General features: G+C 29.6%; 2 protein-coding genes across 8 annotated transcripts; both read right to left on the bottom strand.

The window, feature by feature from the left end:
• Positions 1-4,201: 4,201 nt before the first annotated feature.
• On the bottom strand, positions 4,202-7,592 carry LOC107925564 (uncharacterized). Its single transcript, XM_016856283.2, has one exon. It carries the CDS (start codon positions 5,083-5,085, stop codon positions 4,564-4,566), a length of 522 nt encoding a protein of 173 aa, XP_016711772.1. The 5' UTR covers positions 5,086-7,592; the 3' UTR covers positions 4,202-4,563.
• Positions 7,593-11,930: 4,338 nt separating this feature from the next.
• Positions 11,931-17,989, bottom strand: LOC107925504 (ABC transporter G family member 22). Of its 7 annotated transcripts, none has more exons than XM_016856217.2 (10): positions 17,850-17,989; positions 17,271-17,672; positions 14,969-15,039; positions 14,194-14,429; positions 13,964-14,119; positions 13,633-13,901; positions 13,409-13,542; positions 12,667-13,239; positions 12,482-12,589; positions 11,931-12,400 (listed from the first exon to the last, which is right to left on the bottom strand). In XM_016856217.2, exons 2-10 carry the CDS (start codon positions 17,662-17,664, stop codon positions 12,179-12,181), a joined length of 2,163 nt encoding a protein of 720 aa, XP_016711706.2. In that variant the 5' UTR covers positions 17,665-17,672; positions 17,850-17,989; the 3' UTR covers positions 11,931-12,178. The 7 variants fall into 7 exon arrangements, with proteins under 7 accessions (XP_016711706.2, XP_040970389.1, XP_016711708.2 ...); XM_041114455.1 differs by having other exon boundaries at positions 13,409-13,728; positions 13,828-13,901; XM_016856219.2 differs by having other exon boundaries at positions 13,828-13,901.
• Between the last annotated feature and the right edge of the window lie 2,421 nt (positions 17,990-20,410).

Raw genomic sequence — 20,410 nt, 5'->3', positions numbered from 1 at the left:
TAAATATACTTGGGAAATTTTATGGGACCTAAAAAGTGAAAGCTTTTTAAAACTCGAAAAATAGAAGAAACTTAAAATGAAAGCCTCAAGAAGTCAAATATTGAGTAGACTCAAAAAGTAAATTTTATGAAACAAAAAATCGAGGAGGAGCACAAGTGCTGAGCTCAACAAAAAAAAGAAGAAAATGATGGATCTTGACAAGTTGGTAAGATTAAGTCATGAGTTTTTGCTCGATTCCCATGGATAGTGTCAAATGTTTGTACATTTTTAATTATGGATAGCATTTGGAGGTGTTCTTGGAAGAATTTGTAATTGTCATGGGTGAGAAAGCAAACTCAAACGAAATAGCAATGAAGAACAAAAAAGCCATAGAAAAATAACACCCCAAGTGTTTGAGTAAATACTCTAAAATATATTCGCAACTATGAATGGAATGAAGTTATTACAAATGAAGGGGGAGGCCTCTATTTATAGTTGAGCTCTCCTAGATCCAATGATACAGATTGAGTTACATTGACGGTCAAGATTAGATCGTATCTACAATTGAGAGTCCTATGGGGTGTTTCACTATTTTCCTTGCTAACTCTAGTTTTACTGAAGTGTTTCACTAGACCATTAAGGCTTCAAGTAGATGGGCTTTTCCACAGGTTCCACGAATTAGGCCAGTTCATGTTAGTCAAATGAGTCTCATTTAATAAGTTGACCTCTATGGGGCGTTCTATGCGCAATGGTCACAAGCTTTGATCTGCAGCTTGTGACATTCTCCCCCACCCATTCTCGCAACACCTTCGTTGCGTTCTTAGAATGGAATTGGTTTAACTCTCCTCAAAGCTCTCTCAATGCCTCGGTTGATTCTTGACTAGTCTCTCTATTAGGTAGTCCTACCCCTCAGAACACTTACCACGGCTTCCGTTATCTCCTAACTCAAACTGTTTCTCTCCTTTTTGGTACATCTCGTTCGCAAGAACTCGTCACTCTTAGTTGCCCATATTGTGACTTACCTCGGTTGGGATTCTCTTGATCCGCACAAATAGGCTTTAACGTGCCTACATTAAAGACCAAGTTAACTTTGAGTATTCTCATTAATTCTGGTTTGCAAGCCAATCAGCTTACCCGCTTCAGAACTCTAAAAGGGCTCCTATATTTGCCAAGCCAACAAGTCAAAATTAAAAACATTATCAAAGTGTTTGAGATGCACCTCACTCGTTGCATTTACTCATCTTAGCTGCCCAATTTACATTGCCACTTTTCCCCCAAAGTTCGATACACAACCCACCTCTCTCTTAGGTGGTAGCCCCACTTATAACTCAACAGACTTCATATTAGTTTGTTGCCCCTCTAACATTTCCAAGGTGGTCTCCTTAGCACTCTAATATACCCAAACGATGTTCTTCCTACAATGAACATCCTCAACTAGTTGGATTATCAATAATACCTCCGTTCCTCCTCTCATGTCTCGACTCACCGGCACAATGCATTATTGTTGTCAAATATCTAAGATGCATATACAGTTGGCAAAAGGAACCAAAAGAGCATTAACCTTATCAAGGAAATGTAAGCCAAGAACAAAGTCGTAATCATCCAAGTTAATTACCTTAAAGTTTTCCTTCTTTGCTTTTCCATTGACCGATTTGTAGCTCAACTCCTTGTGCTACTCCCATAGTTGGAACCTCTTTGGAATTAACAGTCTTGACCTTCTTAGTTGACTTACTAATTGAAATACCAAGTTTACCTACGGTTTTTTCTGATACGAATAGGTTTGATGCCCCTGTATCAAAAAGAGCACTCTTCTTCTGACCTGCGATATTGATGTCCACATACATCAACCTTTTCAGTTTGCAATCCCTCTTTACTTTCACAGAATTGAGTATCATTGATCCAAGCTTCAATGTCTCACTTTCTGGCTTCGCTTCCACTCCTTTACTGATCATGGAAGTCTTCGATTGTTCTGGATAATCTCACACCCTATGCAGACCACAACTTAAGAAGCACTTTATTGACTTCTTTTCATTCTAATTGCCCCTCTTGGATTTGAACCCACGCACAACTGAACCAAGTCTCATTGGAGCTTTTTCTGGCTCATCATCCTCTTTGATGGTAAAAAACATGGATTGCTTCAGACAGTTCCTTACCATATGCGAACCTTCATAAAAGAAGTATTTCAATGACCCATTTTTCTTTTCCCTATTTTTTAGTTTCCCATTACCACTATGGCCACCATTATTATTGTTAAACTCAACCTATCCATTTTTATCTTCCCCATCATTGCCCTTCTCTTTGGACTTGAAAGGCTCGAACTTGTATTTCTTCAGAACAAACTAAATTAAGAACTCTACCATGATTATGACTTTCAACAGTTCTTGGACCCCTCAACATTTCAATTCCTACTTAACCCATGACTTCAAACCATCCATGAAAAAGAAGAATACCTCCTTCTCACTCAGATCTGTGATTTGGAGCATCAGTTGACTAAACTCCTTCACATACTCCCGAATTGTTCCTTTTTTTGTGAAAATTGACGCAACTTAGCCCAAGTCTTCTTTTCGGCATATTGGGGGGTAAAATTTCTCATTAAACACATTGTGGAACTCCACCTAAGTCCTAATCGTAACCTGACCACACTTTTCATCTTTGGACCTACGCCTCCACCAAAGAAGAGCAAAATCAGTAAAATATCGAGCATTAGTATTTACCTTAGCATTATCATCCTTGATGCCCACGACATGAAAGTATTACTCCACCTCTCACAAGAAGTTGTCCACTTACCTTCCGAACCTTGCCTCTTTGATACCAACTGTCACATGGCTAGACCTTTCATCTAGCAATCAGCATAGCCTTAGGCAATTTCTTCACTTCAAATATGCCTAAGTCAGCCTAACTCTCACAAAGGTAAGAATTCTAGCAGAATTTCTCTAAGACACCAAAATATAACGAGAGCAAACTCAAACGAAAGAGTAACGAAGAACAGAAAAAGCCAAAGGAAAATAGTATGCCAAGTGTTTGAGTAAATACTCTCAAATATATTCACAACTATGAATGGAATGAAGTGATTACAAATGAAGGGGGAGGCCTCTATTTATAGTTGAGTTCCCCCAAATCCAACGGTATGGATTGAGTTACATTGACGGTCAATATTAGAGCCTATCTACAATTGAAAGTCTTAAGGATTTAAACTTTATAAATCTTATCCCTTTAGGATTTACACTATTTACTCTGTTAACTCTAGTTTTACTAGAGTGTTTCACTAGGCCACCGTGGCTTTAAGTAGATAGGCTTCTCCATGGGTTCCACGAATCGGATCAGTTCATGTGGGTCAAATGAGCCTCATTTAGTAAGTTGACATCTATGCTATTTTTTAAATAATTTTGAGTTTTTTTTATCATTCTATATATGTAATTAGGGTCAAATTAACAGGAAAGATGAAAATTGAGGACTCGATTGTTATTATATCAACTAAAAAAGTGTCATTCAACAGTTAGGTGACAAAAAAATAATTTCAAAAACTTTAGTGATCAAATTGTAACTTTTTTTAGTTAAGTGACCAAAATAAAAGCTACCCAATGTAGTTTACCCTTTATATATAGATATGTATGTATGTATGGGTTAATATATACAAAAATATCTGAACTTGACTACTTATACTTATTTAGTATCTAAACTTTTTTTTAGACTTAATTGATACCAGAAATTGAAAATTGTAAACCAACTTTGTATTTTTTTTAGGTACCTGACTAAGGTTTCGAAAATGTTTTTCCACCGGAGAAGTAATGAAAAACACTTGTCTTTTGGAGACATAATTGCAATAGTAAGTGTTTTTCCACCCAAATACAAAAGCTGAATTTAGGTGTTTTTGGCTTTTGGCTTTTGCCTTTTTGTGTTTGGAAGCAAAAAGTATCAAAATTCTCTTATTTATATTAACTATTTAAATATAAAAATTAAATTAATTTATATTTTATGTATCATTATATTAAATTATTTAAATGTCATTTATTATTATATTTAAGGTTTTAAAATATTTTATATATCATTAATTTTATAAATAATTTTTATTAATAATTTAAAAAGTATTTAAATTTTTTATTCATGTATCATTATATTAAATTATTTAAACATCATATAACTTTCCACTCTCATATTTAAAAAAGATATTTTAACATTCAACCACAATTTTTTTATAAGAAAATACTGAAAATTAACTAACTACAATTTTTAACCGCACTTTTTTCTCGCAAGTTTCAAAAGTATTTTTTTTTTTAAATCGATTAGATGATATTAAAAACCTTGTTTTCCATCAAGTGTTTATGTTTGAAACGGAACTCCAACAAGGGTGGATGGCCCCAAACATTTGGGTGGCGCAGTTGTCATTTGCCTAATGAAGCTAATCCAAAAGCAAAGGGGTCCCCAATGTCATAGTCCACTTCTTAACCATCATCATTCATTACAGGTTAAAATAGAACCATGTTTTTATGACATCAAAATCAATTTCTTAATTGATTCCCCATACTTAATAAAATCCCAATTTAAAACAATATTTAGTCCAAATATTTCTTCTTTTTTTAACAGTTATTTCATTCTAGGTGAATCACCTTCCCTCTGAGAAGGACTTCTCCAAAACCCGGTGCCATAAAACCTTTGCCACATTTCTTTTTCCAGTTCATTCACAGCCTTTTCAGTTTCTTCAGAACCATTCACAACTGGGAAAATTTCCTCCACTGGGTGAATATGGAGACCCTCACATCCACGGTGGTCCCACGGCTGAATCAACCCTTTTTTCACCAACTTACGCCGCTGCCTCTGACGAATAGCACGGCGGCATAACCCTGCAGGGATCTTGTACATTGTCAAAACTAGAAAGTTGGCTATCCCGAAAGGGACACAGCAACAAATAGCCGCACACTCAGCTGTGGCACCCCCACAAATCTCCCCGAAACTGGCACTGTCCATTGACCGGCTCCTTCTGCTATTGTTGTTGCTGACACAGCCGCCGCAGTCGACGATGTTAGAGGAAGAAAGGGAACGGCTTGGCAGCCGTGATTTCCTCCATGGTTCGGTGGTTTGGTTCATTCGGATTATAGGGCTAGACATATTAATCAAATTATTAAAAAAAATGGTGGAATTGTGTTGGATTTATATGTTTGCTGTGACCAGTTTCAGTTACGGTTTGGTGCTGTCTTTCTTGCAACAGTGGAACAGAAATAAAATGTTTTAAAAAAAGGGTAAATTCTAATATTTATAACCAAAATACAGAACCAAAAGGGACGTTTTTAATTTCTTAATTCAACCAAAATCTCTAATTTAGATGATTAATGGTGTTGTGGGCTGTCATATAAATATGTTCATAAGTATTCCGTTACAAACAATAATTTCATTATTATGATTAAATATTATTCTTAAATTAATTAATTAACTGGAACAAATATTTAAAAATTTTGAGTACTTCCTTATAAATTATACCACCGACTTCAACTGCATACCGCAAATCATAATTTAATGAAACTAGTTTGGTTCAATGAATTTGTTCTATTATTAAAATGTATCATAAATGAATTAAAATTCAATTAATTTTTTTAATTCACTCAAACCATACATCATATATATATATATATAATTTAAAATATCACCAACAATTTACTAAAATTTTATAAACTCTATCTATGAAAATTGCATATTTAAAATATAACAATATATTTAAAAATATCATAAAATAAATAAATGAAATGCATATATTTTGAAACTAATTAATAACAACATACAAAATATGTGCGATATTAGACACATAATTATATCATGGTGATGTTATTAATCTTGAGTTGAAATCAAGTTAACTTATAATGACGACTCAATCAACAATATTATTAATATACAATTGATGAATGTAATAAAATGTATATATTAAAATAAAACTTTAGTTAAATGATAAGTTTAATATTTTTCTAACCATTTAACATAAGTTAAAATCCCTTTATACAAAAGAATATTTTTCATAATTGTCTTAATTGAATTAATGCTCGATGATTGACTTGTGATACCAACTCAATTAAGGGCTTAGATAATAATATATAAAATTATATTATAAAGTATTACTAAATTTATTACAAATCTAAAATATCGATAAAAAATTATATAATAAATATATTTATTAAAAATAAAAATATTTTGGTATTAATTAGACATGTTCATGGCCAGAGTCGGGTCAAGTTTAGGCCTTGTCAAAGTTTTAGATCCGTTTGTTAGATCTGACCTGAAAAATGGGTCTAAAATTTTGTACAAACTCAACTTAGATAAAAATACTAAAATCAGAGTCCGGCTTGGTCTATCCAAATTGAAAATAAATGTTTCCCACCAAATTAAAAATAAATTAAAAAATATGTATATTTAAATAACCTAGCATAAGCGTAACTTAACAAACAAATATTGTCAAAATAATAATAAAATTAACAGTTAAAAAATATAAATAATAATAATAAAATAGTAATAATATAATAATAAAGTTGCAACAATACAGTGAAAAAAAATAAAAAAATTTATCTTTTTGTTAATTCAAATCGAACTAAGCTCAAGTAGAAAACCCTTAGGCCTATTTTTTTAATCAAGTCAATTTTTTAAACTTATATTTTTATTAAAATTCTCTATTTTTTAAATAAGTATTTGGTAGGACTGGAAAGATGTAGTATTAATATTTGTTGATTTGTAAGTAAAAAAAAATTATTTCAGTAATATAACTACTGAGATGATGGTGGCTGAATTCAAGATTTAATATAATATAAATAAAAATAGATTAAAAATTATATTAAAATTAACATTAATCTCCAATTAATTCTCTGAATAATCCCCGCTCCATGTAAGAATATATATATATCATTATAAATAAATAACACAGAGAAGGTGAAGGAAATGTAGAAGAGAAAATACTAATGTTGGTTTCACAATCATTTATCAAAAAAGCAACATATTGAATGTTAAAAAAAGACGATAATAGCTTAATAGATTAACCGCCAATTTCTTCAATTTCATAAGCGAAATAGAAATTTAAAAAAAAAAATCAATATAACTCATTTCTTTCTTTAATTAATTTAATATAATTAAAAAATCAAATCTAAAATCTCAATCATCAATGGATCAGATCAGTTTCGTAAAAACTTCAATCATATTAAACAAGAAAGAAAGTACAACAAATAATACATAATAGATTTTTTTTTAAAAAAGGAAGAAGACGAAAAGGAATCAAGAAGTGAAGAAGAAGACAGGGTGAAGGAAGAGATGAAGAAGCTTGAAGCAAGCGCAGGAGAAGGAGAGGAACACCACCCCGTAGACGATCCTCAGCCCCATTTGATTTGAAACTTTTTTTCCCTTTTCTATGTGGGATTTGATCTTAGATCTCCTTCTTCTTTGTTGGGCTATTTAAGATTGAGGGAAAAGAAGGAGAAAGGCAAAGCAAGTGGATTGGATAAGATATGATAGTAACTGCTTTTTTTTTTCTTTTTTCTTTTTTTGAAAGAATTGCTTCGAAATAACGTTACTCCAAAATTGGAATACGTGCGTTCAACTTATAAGCGACGTGTGGCCAATGAGTACAGCGTATCGATGAGTTTTTTTCAAAAATATTTCCGCCTCCAATTGGTACATATCGACTTTGAGTTTTCTTTTTCTTTTTCCATTTTATCCATTTTTTTATTTTTTATTTTTTATTTTTTATTTTCACACATATAATATCTATATATATTATATTTATATATTATTTTTGGGCAATTTTGTTTTAATATGGGATTTGAACTTTAAAATATTATAATTATACTTAAAGTATGAGCGTTAAATCAAATCAAGTGAAAAAATTTTGAGTTCATGAGTTTTATTTTATCATCTTAACTTAATTTAAAAAAAATTTCGAACCGAGTCGAGTGAAATAAAATTCTAATAACTAATTTCATATTAAAGCCCATAAATTTGAAATCATATACATTTGAAATTTTTTTAAAGCAAAATAATAATAAAATAAGATACTTTTGAGTATTGATAAACTTGAATCATTAATTAGGTCCTAAAATTATTATTTTAGATAAAATGTAAATTTTTAACTTTTTTATATATATTTTAGAATTTTTTAAAATTTCTAAAAGAAATTTATAAAATGTAAATTTTGAATTTTTTTGTAATATTTATCAAGAGAGTGACCAAATTGCTTATTTTCAAATTTGACAAGGACCAAAAAGATATTTATACTAATCTATTATTCGAATTATTCAAATTATTCAAGTTATTTGAATTTTGAAATTCAACTTGACTCGAACTCAAACTCGAAGCGAGTTATTCGATTTGACTCGAATAATTCGAATAACTCAAATAACTTGATTTGTTTAACTCAAAATTCTATTTTTTCAAATCCAATTGAGTTTTGCTCACCCTTAACCTAAGGTCATTAAATTATTAATAAGTTTATGTTTTGATCAATCAACTTCAAAAAGTTATAAAATGGTTGTTAAACTATTCAAATGTTTTTTATTTAAGTTACTAGGTTGTTAAGTTTCTTTTACAAAAAAGTCTGACTAACGAGCTCCAATCGATGATTCAACGACCGATTTGATGGATCAGTACCCATCAACAAGTAAAAGAATATAACTTAGATCCAAGTCGATTTGATGATCAATTTCGGAGATCGAAGAAAAAATGTTTAAATTTTGATTCGCAGATTTGTGACGTTTAAAGTTGTTTCATGAAAATTTTTTAATTGCAAAAGAGAAGAGAAATGAGATCTTTCGATTAGTAGAAGCGATATGAACAATGAAGGTAATACATATACAACATGGATTTTGTAATTTTTTAAAATTAAGTGACCAAAACGTAAATTTACTAATAGTTTAGTGACCTAGGATGTAGTTTATCTTTTTTAATATTAAAATTTAACTATTTCAACCAAAACCATATTTAGTTATTATATTATTACATAAATTATTTATCTTGAGTGTTTCATAATCTAGTTTTTTTTATTTTTTAAATAAATATAAATATAATATTTTAAGATTAACTTCATATATCAAAGGGATAAATATCAAAACTATATATAAACTTTGGTCGAATATGTAATTTGACACATTAATTTTGATTTGGTGTAATTATATACATGAAACTCTAATTTTGATTCAATAAAACTGTTTTAGTGATTTGTAACAATTAAATTAAATCAACATTTAGTATATAAAATTAAATCAACAATGTTATTGTGATAGCTCGCATGAAAGTCCACATGTACTTCATTGCTAACATAAATAATTAGAATGATAAATATAAAAAGATACAAAACACAACAATATCGATAAATAAAGGAATAATATTTAACGCATCGTTGGTGCATGAGCCTTATGCACCATCACTGAAAAATAATACGGTGTCTCATCATTAAATAAAATAAAAATAATAGAGTACTTATAAATAAATACTAATAATTTTATTTAAAGATAATTGATTATAAATATGATAAATAAATACTAACAACTCTCAAGTTTAGGGTTTAGGTTATCTGATTTAAAATTGAGTCTTGGTTTTAAGATTTATGGTCTCGAGTTTAGATTTTCAGGAGACAGGAGTTAAAATTTAGGACTTTAAATATTTACTTACAATTAATTATTATTTAATTATCTTTAAATAAAGTTATTAGTATTTATTTATATGTCCTACCTTATTTTTTATTTTAGTTAGTATTTATTTTTATTTTATTTATGCATCGATGGTGCATTCTCCCATCAACAAATGTGAAATCTTATATAATTAGAAGTGATTTGAAGATAAAGGTGTTGTTTGATAATGTAAAAAATTAAGTGTTGAATTTTCAGTACTAAAATTATATAAAAAATTATTTGGTATATTAATAAAATTAAGTATTGAATTTAATTATGTTGTTTGATAAAATTATTTTATTTTTTAATTATTTTTTATTAAATTTAATCTTATTAATATTCTTTTTTGTAAATATATTATAAAAAATAAATATAATAATTTGTATATCTCACTTTTATTTAAAAAAAGAGATAAATTATTTAAAATAAAATCAATTTCTAACCTTTTTAACAAAATATCAATATGATTTAAGAGAAAATATCAAAATAAAAGAACAAGAATGAAAAGGAAAGGCACAGGAAGTGGATAGGATATGATCGGAAAGGTTGAAAATTTTTTTAAGGGACAAATGTTTAAAGGCTTAATATATAGATTGGCGTAACATTTTTAAAATTAGCTCCTAAACTTTTTTCTTGGATCATATTAGTCCCTAAAGTTAGCATCCATTTCACAAATCGGTCCCTATGATTAACACTGTTAATTTTTTTATGGCTTAATATATAGATTGGCCCCTAAATTTTAACAACTTTTTTCACATTGGCCCCTAAACTTTTTTTTGGATCATATTAATCTCTAAGGCTGGCATCCGTTACACAGAGTGGTCCCTATACTAACATAGTTTTTTTTGAAGAATTTGTTGACGTTGACAAGTATAGAGGCAGCACAAGGAAAAATAAGGGGATGGCACATTGATTCATTTTTAATTATTCTTACAAAAATTTTAAAAAATCTTAAAATTTAGAAAAAAAAACAGAATTTTTTTAATATTTTAAGAGATATTAAAAATTAAAAAAATTAATATATATATATATATATATATAAAAAGTAAGTTAAAATTTAACATTTAAAGCTCACTTTTTAAATATTTAAGTTTAAAAAAATAAATAAAATAAAATCTAAAAATATATGACAAATAAAATAAAAAACATAAAAAATAATCAATTTTTTTAGAAATTTAACATTTAAAGCTCACTCTTTAAATATTTAAGGATGAGGTGCTCGGATGGTTGGATGGTCACCTAGTTATTAGTTGGGCAATAGAGGACTATCCGGGTGCTTAGATAGAGAATATACCAAGTGTTGTATGTCGAGAGGTACGCAAAAGACCATCCACGAAAATCTCTCAAGTGCCTTCCCATGTTATCACGAATCACGTTGAGTGATGTATAGCAATTGAAATATTTTTTAAAAAAATTTAAAGACCATTAGGTTTGAAAGTTCACTTAAAAAGCTTCATGATATTATAATTTCACAATATTTTAACTAGCAATTCAAAAAATAATGGGATAAATATTTAACTTATACATGAACTTCGGTCTAATGTATAATTTGATGTATGAACTTTGATTTAATACAATTATATGTATGAAACTTGAATTGTGGTCCATATGTATAAATAAAACTTTGATTTTAACATACATTTATTTTTGTATTGGATTAATATATATATCAACGTCAAATGGTGCTAATTCGATAACGTTGTTAGTGATTTGTGAAAATTGAATCAAATTAAAATTTCATATATAAAATTACATAAAATCAAAGTTCATGTATGACATTACACATTAAAGCGAACTTTATATATAATTTTGATATTTATTCCTAAATATTTTGACGAAAGGTTATTTTCTTTCAATAAAAATCTACTTTATTGCAGGTGATGAACAAATATAACCCAAGTGGAGATCTTTAGCATTAGTAATATCGAAAGGCTCTACCTTAAATATGATTGTCGGTAAAAGTATCCTGGAGCTTCTTGTATTAAGAGTTAGATTATATTTTACTTTATTTACTTAAAAAATAGTCCAAATGCTACGTTAGATTAAAGAGTAAATTGGTCATTTTATTAAAAATTACTTTCATTTCTATTATTAAAAACTTATCCGATGTACGAGGTACACATGACATCACTTTTTTGTTATTCTATTAACCACACAAGTTTTTAACAATACGAATTGATGAATTTTTAACAGAAAAGACAAATTGGCTCTCTAATCTAATGTACAAAAACTAATTTATCCATATTTTAAATAGAGTAAAATGTAATCTGACTCATAATACAAATTTAATTTCTTTTATGGTAAAAAATCAACATCATATGCCAAAGGATCCACTAACTTCAGATTACTAATTATCCACCATGCGCATGGTTAAATTCATCACATACGACACATCATTGTCAATTTCTTAAGGGAAAAAAAATGGAGTTGAACCCCATTTTGTTGATTCCTGATCCTCAGGAATTTCTATTTTTACAGAATTACCCTCAAAATAATGGCAATCTCAAGCTTCTTTTTCTTTTTCATTCTTGGAAATGTTGGTAGTATTACACTATTACTATTATCTTTTAAGCTTCACAATGAAGTTGCATTTTACGCAATGAAAGGTAAGCCAAGAACCGATACCCGAAAATCATTGCAACCAATGCCCCCACTTCCTTCAACCCACTGTCTGTTTTAATCCCATTTACTGTTGGCATAATGTCTTGGTATTGTACCTTGAGAAGAAGCTTGTATGTGTGATAATTGAAGGACATGTATCTGATCCATGATATGAACACTGGTACTTTCTGCAACATTGAACATAATATAAGTATAGGCAGGCGGCTAATCGATGGTATTGTTCTGTTTGATCCGAAAGTAGCTTATACCTTAACAAAATATCCACCAGCCAACATGAAGGTCATCACAGTTACTGAAGCTAAAGTAGTAGCTCTCTTTAAGTCCATTAGTGTAGCACCAATGGCTAGTCCAAGACCCTGCAAAAGCCACCCAATGTCATCCCTTGAAGTTTAAATGATATGTTATGGTTTCATTCGGTTGCAAATGGACGTACCTGGGCCGCAACGATGCAGAGGAAAACTGTAAGCATACTGAGGAAGAAATGACTAGCACTTAGTCTTAGTTCTGCCATGAAATAAACTACTAGAAGGAATAGTACCGGTAATATCAGATCAAGTGGTAGGTCACTTGTAGTTCTAGCTAAAAAATACGCACTCAATCGATACATATCGGCGGCTCGCTCTTTGCCTAGCATTGCTCTTTCTTGTGGAAATGTAAAGATTGCAGTGAAAACAGGAAAGAAACCCCAGAAAACAGCAATGAAGAACAACAACCCTGCCTGATCTTGACGGCCTCGAATCGTTTTACTATCTGATTGCCACCATAGTAATCCCAAGATGATTGCTGTTGAAAGAACTTGTGTGATCCTTAACCAACTAAAGTAATCATGCTTTCGTTCTTTGATCCCTCTACAGAACAAGATACAATATTGTTGCCACCAACTCGCACCCCATTGTCGCTTCGAAGATGACACTTTTGATTTCAGTTCGTCGTCTAATGGAAGAGGAGCCATAAGTTTCTTCTTTTCAGTATCTGCAACTCTTGATTCATAAGCCTCCACTAGATACTGCTTTCAAGTGAATGAATATATATATATAAATATATATATTAGGCAGATTAGTACGTTAGTGTATTTACATACGCTACAAAAATGCAGTCTATTTACCTGTGATTTTATATTTGAGTCATAGAGCTCCTCTTGTACTGTAAAAAGATAAGTCAAAATCGAACATTACCTCGTGTACAACTGCCGGTGGAGGCTTCCCATTTCCGGTTTCAGTTTCCGAATTCTCCATTTGAACTTTGTCCTCAAGCTCTGATGGTACAGAAATATCCGTCAAGTTCCCATTTGCAAGGTCAAGTAGAAACTCTGCAGGGTTCATTGCAATTAGAGGCGAACACCCGATGGACGAGAAATAAACAATAGCTTCTGATGCTTTCCCAAAGTAGAGTAAACTGCCTTTTCCAAGAAGAATCAATTTGTCGAATTTGTGGAACAATCGACTCGATGGTTGATGGATTGTTGTTATGACTGTCTTCCCAACCTCAGCAATGTCTTGCAATGTTTGAATAGTTCTTAAAGCAGTTGTTGAATCCAAACCAGAGGTTGGTTCATCAAGAAACAAAAGGGAAGGATTGATTATGATTTCATTACCAATACAAACTCTTTTCCTTTCCCCACCCGACACTCCTCGAACGAACGATCCACCGATCATAGTGTCTTGACATCTGCATATCATATTACTTCAATAACAAGCTAAGTTGACATGAAAACAGAATTCGAGTTTTACCTCTCCAAGCCTAATTCATAAATCACATCGACGGCTCGTTTTTCCTTCTGTTGTCTCGTTAATACTTTCGGAAGTCGTAACCGTGCGGCATACATCAACGTTTCTTTCACGGTAAGGTGCGGAAACAAGACGTCGTCTTGAGTCACAAATCCTATCCTGTATGATTAATGTTAGGCCTCTCTAGTTTAGCAGTATTCGTGACTCCTAAGTTTGAGATTGTTGTCTGTTACCTGCTTTTAAGGAACTTGGAATAAGGTTGATCATTATACGTAATCGAACCACCGCCGGTGGATTGAATTAACCGACCGCCAAGCAGATTAAGAAGAGTGGTCTTCCCACTTCCAGAAGGTCCCATAAGTGCAAGAACTTCACCAGGATTAACAGCACCAGTGATCCCATTCAATATATCCCTCTCTTCACAACTTGTCATCCCTTTAATAATCACTTTATAAGTCACATCTGTGAACTGCACTTACAAGACATGAAACAAAACCTTGATTCAGCATATCATAATCATTCCCCCCTAAGTTCACTAAAACATTATTACACTTTTTCCCCATCAAAAGAAATTTAAACATAAATTCATACTCTTCTTTCCTTTGTGCTTGTAACTTTACATGTCCTCATTTGGCCAAATGAGCTAAAGACATAGTAAATAAACATGACTTTCTAAACCCCTAACTTTCATGTCTTTATAAAATATATGTTTGGTTTCATTTGTTGGAAAGAAGGGGGGAGAGTCTTGTCCATGCAAAGATGAGACTAAACTCCGTACAAGACAGAACCTGACAATGTTAGCCATGTTCGTTGATCTTTACACAATTCTCCATCTCTTGCCTGTCCAAATACATATGGTACCCAAAATTAATCCATGCACCATTAACAAGCACACACTTTATTTATTTATTTTGCTTTTCAAGACCTGAAGATTGTTGTTTGCAGATATAACTAAATGATGATGATGAACCAAAGAACAAAACACAACATAATTCATTAGTTGTTTACCTTAAGATATATTGGCAAAGTGGGTTCTGTCTGAAATTTCATCTTACAGGTTCTAGCTTCAACATCTTCAGCTGCAAATGAATATTTTAACTACTAATTGTTTTAACTGTATCTATATCCATAAGATTAAAAAAAAAACATGACATCATTTTTTGTTTCACTTTATTATTTATAACATGAATGAGAAAGCAGATTGAGGCACGAAAAATAACAAACAAAAATATGTTCTTACCATTATTATCAGAAACTCTGCTCATACTAGAAGAAGATTTTTGCAGTAAGGGTAAAACAGAGAAAGTGAATATTAAAGAACAAAGGGTCTGGAATAAAAGTAGTAACCATTTTTCTTCAATACAAAATATACTTCTTTTTTTCTGGTCACACTTCATCAGTCAAGCAACTTGTTCATTTTAGTCCAAAACTATCAATTCATGGGTATTATTTCTCTAAGAGTGACCAATTTAATGATATGACATTTTGGAATTTTTCCTTGGAAATGTTTACCATAATGTAGCACGCTAATTCATTGGAAGCTTAAAATGTTTAAGAATATGAATTAAGTAGGCAGAAATTGCCATCAAAGAAGCAATATTTCAAAGACATGGGGTCCATTTGTTCCATCAGATGGTTAATGTAATGGCATCCACAATGAATATCTCAACCTTAGGTTATGAATGTCCCCCATTGATGAGGAGTTTGATGTGACTCAAATTAAGCCTTGAATTCTTTGATTTATGATCTTGTTTTAGAGTTACTTTCAAGTTTGTTAATAATTGATTTTTAGGTTTGGGATGTAAGGGTCTGGTGCACATTCTTCCTGTACTTTATTTTATTCCTATTCTTCACTGTTTCCAATTTTATCTAAAAATAAATGCTATCATCCTAGTTCACTTAATTGCCAAGTCTTTCAGTATGTATAAGATAATAATTCATTTAAAAAAATTAAAATATTTTATAAGTTTTTAAATTTTTTATAAATTTGAAATTTAATTTTTCTACTTTTATTTTTAGGAATTTAATTTCTCTACTTTTCAGATTTCAAAATTCAAGTCCAACTATTATTACTGTTAAGATTATTTTGTTAAATTCAGATTTATTATAACGTCATTCTTTTAATTACATTCTACCAATCAAGTTTTTTTTTTAAAATGTCACACCAACAATTTTTTTAAAAAATTATCAACAATTGAATTTGAATTTTGAAATCTATAACGTAGAATGACTAAATTCTTAAAAATAAAAAAACAGGGACTAAATACAAATTTATGAAAAGTACGAAAACTTATTACATATTTTAAGAAAATTGAGAGTTTTGGGAAATGATTGTATGAAACAGAAAAATCACATCAAATCACATCATCTTATATTCCTTACCAATTGTTTAATGTCATTTCAAATTTTTTTTCCGTACCGTTGACACATGATTTTAACATTTTTTTTTTTAACCTGAACTCTACCCTATACCACTTTGAATCCTAGACCTTATACCTAAAACTCTAGATTATAAATTTTAAATCCTAAATCTTAAATTTTAGACCCTGTAGAAAATATACTTTTATATTAATGTTTTAACCCACAAAACACACACAATGAGAACTGGCATGTTTGAAATTAATTATAAAAAAAAATCTTTTGAGCTGTGATTGTTGATGAAAAAAAAAAAGACAAATACATCAATTCTTTTAGTTACTCTTTTTCATCTGTATAATTAAGAAAATGTATGGTTGAAGTCGAATGATCATGACTCTTTTAAAAAGATTTATATATATATATTGTTATACAATATTTATATTTTGGTTTATACATTGCTGGAAAATCAAATAATAATATTTATTTATTTTTATTCTTAAGTAAAATATCATAATAATATTATTTTTGAAATAAACTATCATTATTAATGATAAAAATTCAAGTGGCTTGAAAAAAAGTTGGTGACCTATAATTTGGCCGAACTTTTCTACTGTAACAAAAACCAATCATTTTCTTGGACACACCCTGATAATCATTGCTCTCTTCTATCTATATCTCTATGACTACAAAGATTTTTGTGAGGTAAAATTTTATAAAATTTATATTATTTTTGGAAGTCAAAATATTATTTTATTATATATTAATTTTATTTGTTTTGGGGCATTTCTTAATTGTTTTTTTTTCATTAATTTTAAATATTTATTTACTTACATTTGATTCAAATCACGTACAATTTTCATTTTAAAAAATTAAAAAATTAAAACCCTAAACTTGTTAAGGTATTCAAAGCAGTAGCTTTTGCATGAAAAAAGCACAGTTATGAAAAACTTACGTATGTCGTCGTCGCTAAAGGGTTTAGAATCGGCGATCTCATCCGGCGGCACGGTGAAGCCAGTAAACGAAAAAGACAACCCCAAACTAGCACTAGAGGCGCGGCTGAGAGCTGCTCCGCTGCTCAGTTCCTCCAAGTCCAGCTTCATTTGAGCACTCCTCGACTTCCTAATGTAGGTGTTATTATTCTCACCGCTGCTCCGCCTCGGCGATGCACCCATCATCACCCTCTTGCTTGACTTCCTCGACAGTGTCCCTCCGCTTTCGGAGGTCCCCGGTGGTGTCTGCTGATCGCTTTGTCGAGCTGACTTGAAAGCCGCCGCCAGTGTCTCCACCAGTTGGTCCGATTTGGTTCTTGCCAAAGTGGTTGAACTTGAATGACTACCTTTCTCCATGAAACAAACTGCATGGACATAACCCCAAACATTAGTTTCTTCAAAAAATTAAAATAAAAAATGTTAATCTAGATAAAATGTGATCCAAAGAACCATGAAACTGAGTCTTGTTTGGTTGATGAGAAAAATGCAAAGAAAAAAAAACAGTTTCATGGAATCAACAATGTTAAGATCAATATACATACCTTGTTTTTCTATGAACCAAAAGGGAATCCAAAATCTGAAGAAAAAATACTTTAAAAAAAAAAGAGTAAAGAAATTATATCAGTTTTTGCCTTTGTATGGTGGCTTTAAAGTGCTTCAACTGTAACAATCCTCAGCACCACTAGTATGTATATATATAAGGTGCAATTAAAGAAGAGAGATGTTTGAATTACCGAAACACCCTGTGAATTCTTGGGAATTTACAAATAAACACCATCCAGGATTCCAGATAATCCCATAAAACTGTGATAATAACGGGAGTTTGATTAATAAAAGATAGGAGATACGATGGATCTGGCTAACACCCATCACGCTCAATGCGTACCACCATCCTTATCCTACACGTGTTCGGAGATATTCATGGTTATATTGGATGATACTGTTCATCCCAATTTGTATTTATAACATATTCTAATGATTTCAAATATATTTATTCAATCATGAGTGTTCCAGTATGAAATCAAACGGAAGAGTCAAATGTAAGATGAGTATTTGATAGAGTCGAGTTAAATTGAGTTAAAAAAAATTATTTAGCTGAGTTGACAAATTCTATTTTAACAATTAGACTTAATTTGATTTTTTTAAAATTGAATCGAGTAAAAAAATTTCGAGTCAAGTTAACGGATCCTATTATTTATATTCAATGTTGCGTTTAAAGTTTAGGGTTCGAGTTCAAGGTTCAGGTTCTGGGTTCTGGGTTCGAGATTTAGGGTAAAATAATTACCAAAATTATGTGTCAATGATATGGAGAAAATTACAAAAAAATAGAAAAAAAAATATATTAACTTATGAAAAAAAATAAAAAAAAAAACAAAATGATTAAAATTCGTAAAAGAAAAGAAAATATTTTTGTTTATAATTTAAAACATTAATTATTTTAAGTAATTTAATTAAAGTTAAATTAAGTTGGAGAAGATATTAGATATAGATGGGTGTATAATAATACTTTGTTATCTTTAAAATTGAATGACGTGACACTATTTTAATAGTGTCTAAAAACTATACTTTTTAAGATGATTTTAATATAATTTATTCCTAAATTAATTAATAATACTTTTAATACAAAAAATTGATAAACATATAAATATTTTTAAAAAATTAAATGTAAATAATTAATTATGTAAAATATATCATAAAGTGAAACATGAGATAAATATAACGTGACAATTAATATATAAATTACATAATAATAATAATAATATAAAAATGTGATAAATTGATATACAAATAACATAAAAACAATTATTGCTTAATTGTAAGATTTACTAATAACATTAAAAGTTAAAAGTAAAACTTTCTTTTACATGTAATTTTTGAGGATTTAAATTCTAAGTCATCAAAAATTATATCCTAATTAAAACTAAGTACTTTTATAAGTACGTATTAAAGAATAAGAGCTTACATGAGTAAAAGAAAATTATAAGGACTTTCTTTAGATACAAAAACTATTCTAATTTATGGACCTTTTCAATATATAAACCATCAAATGATTGGTAAAATAAGTCCTCAAAAGGTTTTAAAAAAAATTAATTAAGTCCCTCTGAAATTTTTTGCATCCAAATGAACCCCTGAACTAATAAAATTGACCAAATATACCCTTTAACTGACGTTGACCGTTAGTATTTAATGTCAATGTTGATGTGGAAATTAACAAGCACCACGTTAGCAAAAAATAAAAATTAATATTGACACGTCAGTGAAAAAATAAAATAAAATTATTATAAAATAAGTATACAATGAATCCAGACAAATGGTTGTCCATGTTCATTTAAATTAAACACCCACTTATCTAGATTCATTTTAGAATTATAAAAAAAATAAAGAATTTATAAAAATTATAAAAAATATTCATTAAAAACTATAAAAAAATTAGGAAAATTTGTTTTATTAAAATTATTAAAATTTGAGTAAAACCCGTAAAATTTTATATTTTATATAAATTATTTCCTCATTTTTATTAAATTATTTAACTAATATAACTTGAGCAAATTATAAAAAATGAGAGGCAAAAATATAAAAAAAATTGCTAATTTTAGTTTATGATATAAGTTATTGATGTCCGTTTTCAAATTTAGAAATAATAAATTATTCTTTATAAATTTTATAAAATTGTATGACTTTGAATTAATTTTTAATAATTTTTTAATAATTTTTTTATTTTTTATAATTTCAAAATGTATCGAGATAAATAGATGTCTAGATTCATTTTGTACTTATTTTAAAAGTAGTTCTAAAATTTTTTTTTATTTTTTTGCAAACTTATCACGTCAGCAATCGACGCTGATGTGACATCTGTTAGTGACCACGACAGTATTACCATTAAATACTAAATATTTAATCAATTTAATTAGTTTAAGACCTAATTAAGTATAAAAAATTCGAAAGTGCTCAAATGATTTTTTTTAATCGAGAGCTTATGATATTATTAAGATTTTTTTCCCTTTTTCTCTTTTTTTTTTTTACGCTGGCAGTAAATGTCACACCGAAAAATTTCATGACATTGTTGTCATAAAATTGAAGCATTCAAAAAAGTCTAATTATG

This window comes from Gossypium hirsutum, chromosome A01 (genome assembly GCF_007990345.1).
Source record: "Gossypium hirsutum isolate 1008001.06 chromosome A01, Gossypium_hirsutum_v2.1, whole genome shotgun sequence".
NCBI classification, from domain to species: domain Eukaryota; kingdom Viridiplantae; phylum Streptophyta; class Magnoliopsida; order Malvales; family Malvaceae; genus Gossypium; species Gossypium hirsutum.
The sequence above is the reverse complement of the archived record's forward strand: the minus strand, read 5'-3'. Positions and strand labels throughout refer to the sequence as shown.

Excerpts from the sequence above, each read along its gene's own strand:
- LOC107925504 (XM_016856216.2), bottom strand. The coding sequence starts at position 17,664 with ATGGAGAAAGGTAGTCATTCAAGTTCAACCACTTTGGCAAGAACCAAA. Across the intron at positions 14,430-14,968 it reads CTTTGCCAATATATCTTAAG|TTCACAGATGTGACTTATAA; the intron begins GTAAACAACTAA and ends TTGTAAGTGCAG. Across the intron at positions 14,120-14,193 it reads TCCAAGTTCCTTAAAAGCAG|GATAGGATTTGTGACTCAAG; the intron begins GTAACAGACAAC and ends TTAATCATACAG.
- LOC107925564 (XM_016856283.2), bottom strand. The coding sequence starts at position 5,085 with ATGTCTAGCCCTATAATCCGAATGAACCAAACCACCGAACCATGGAGG.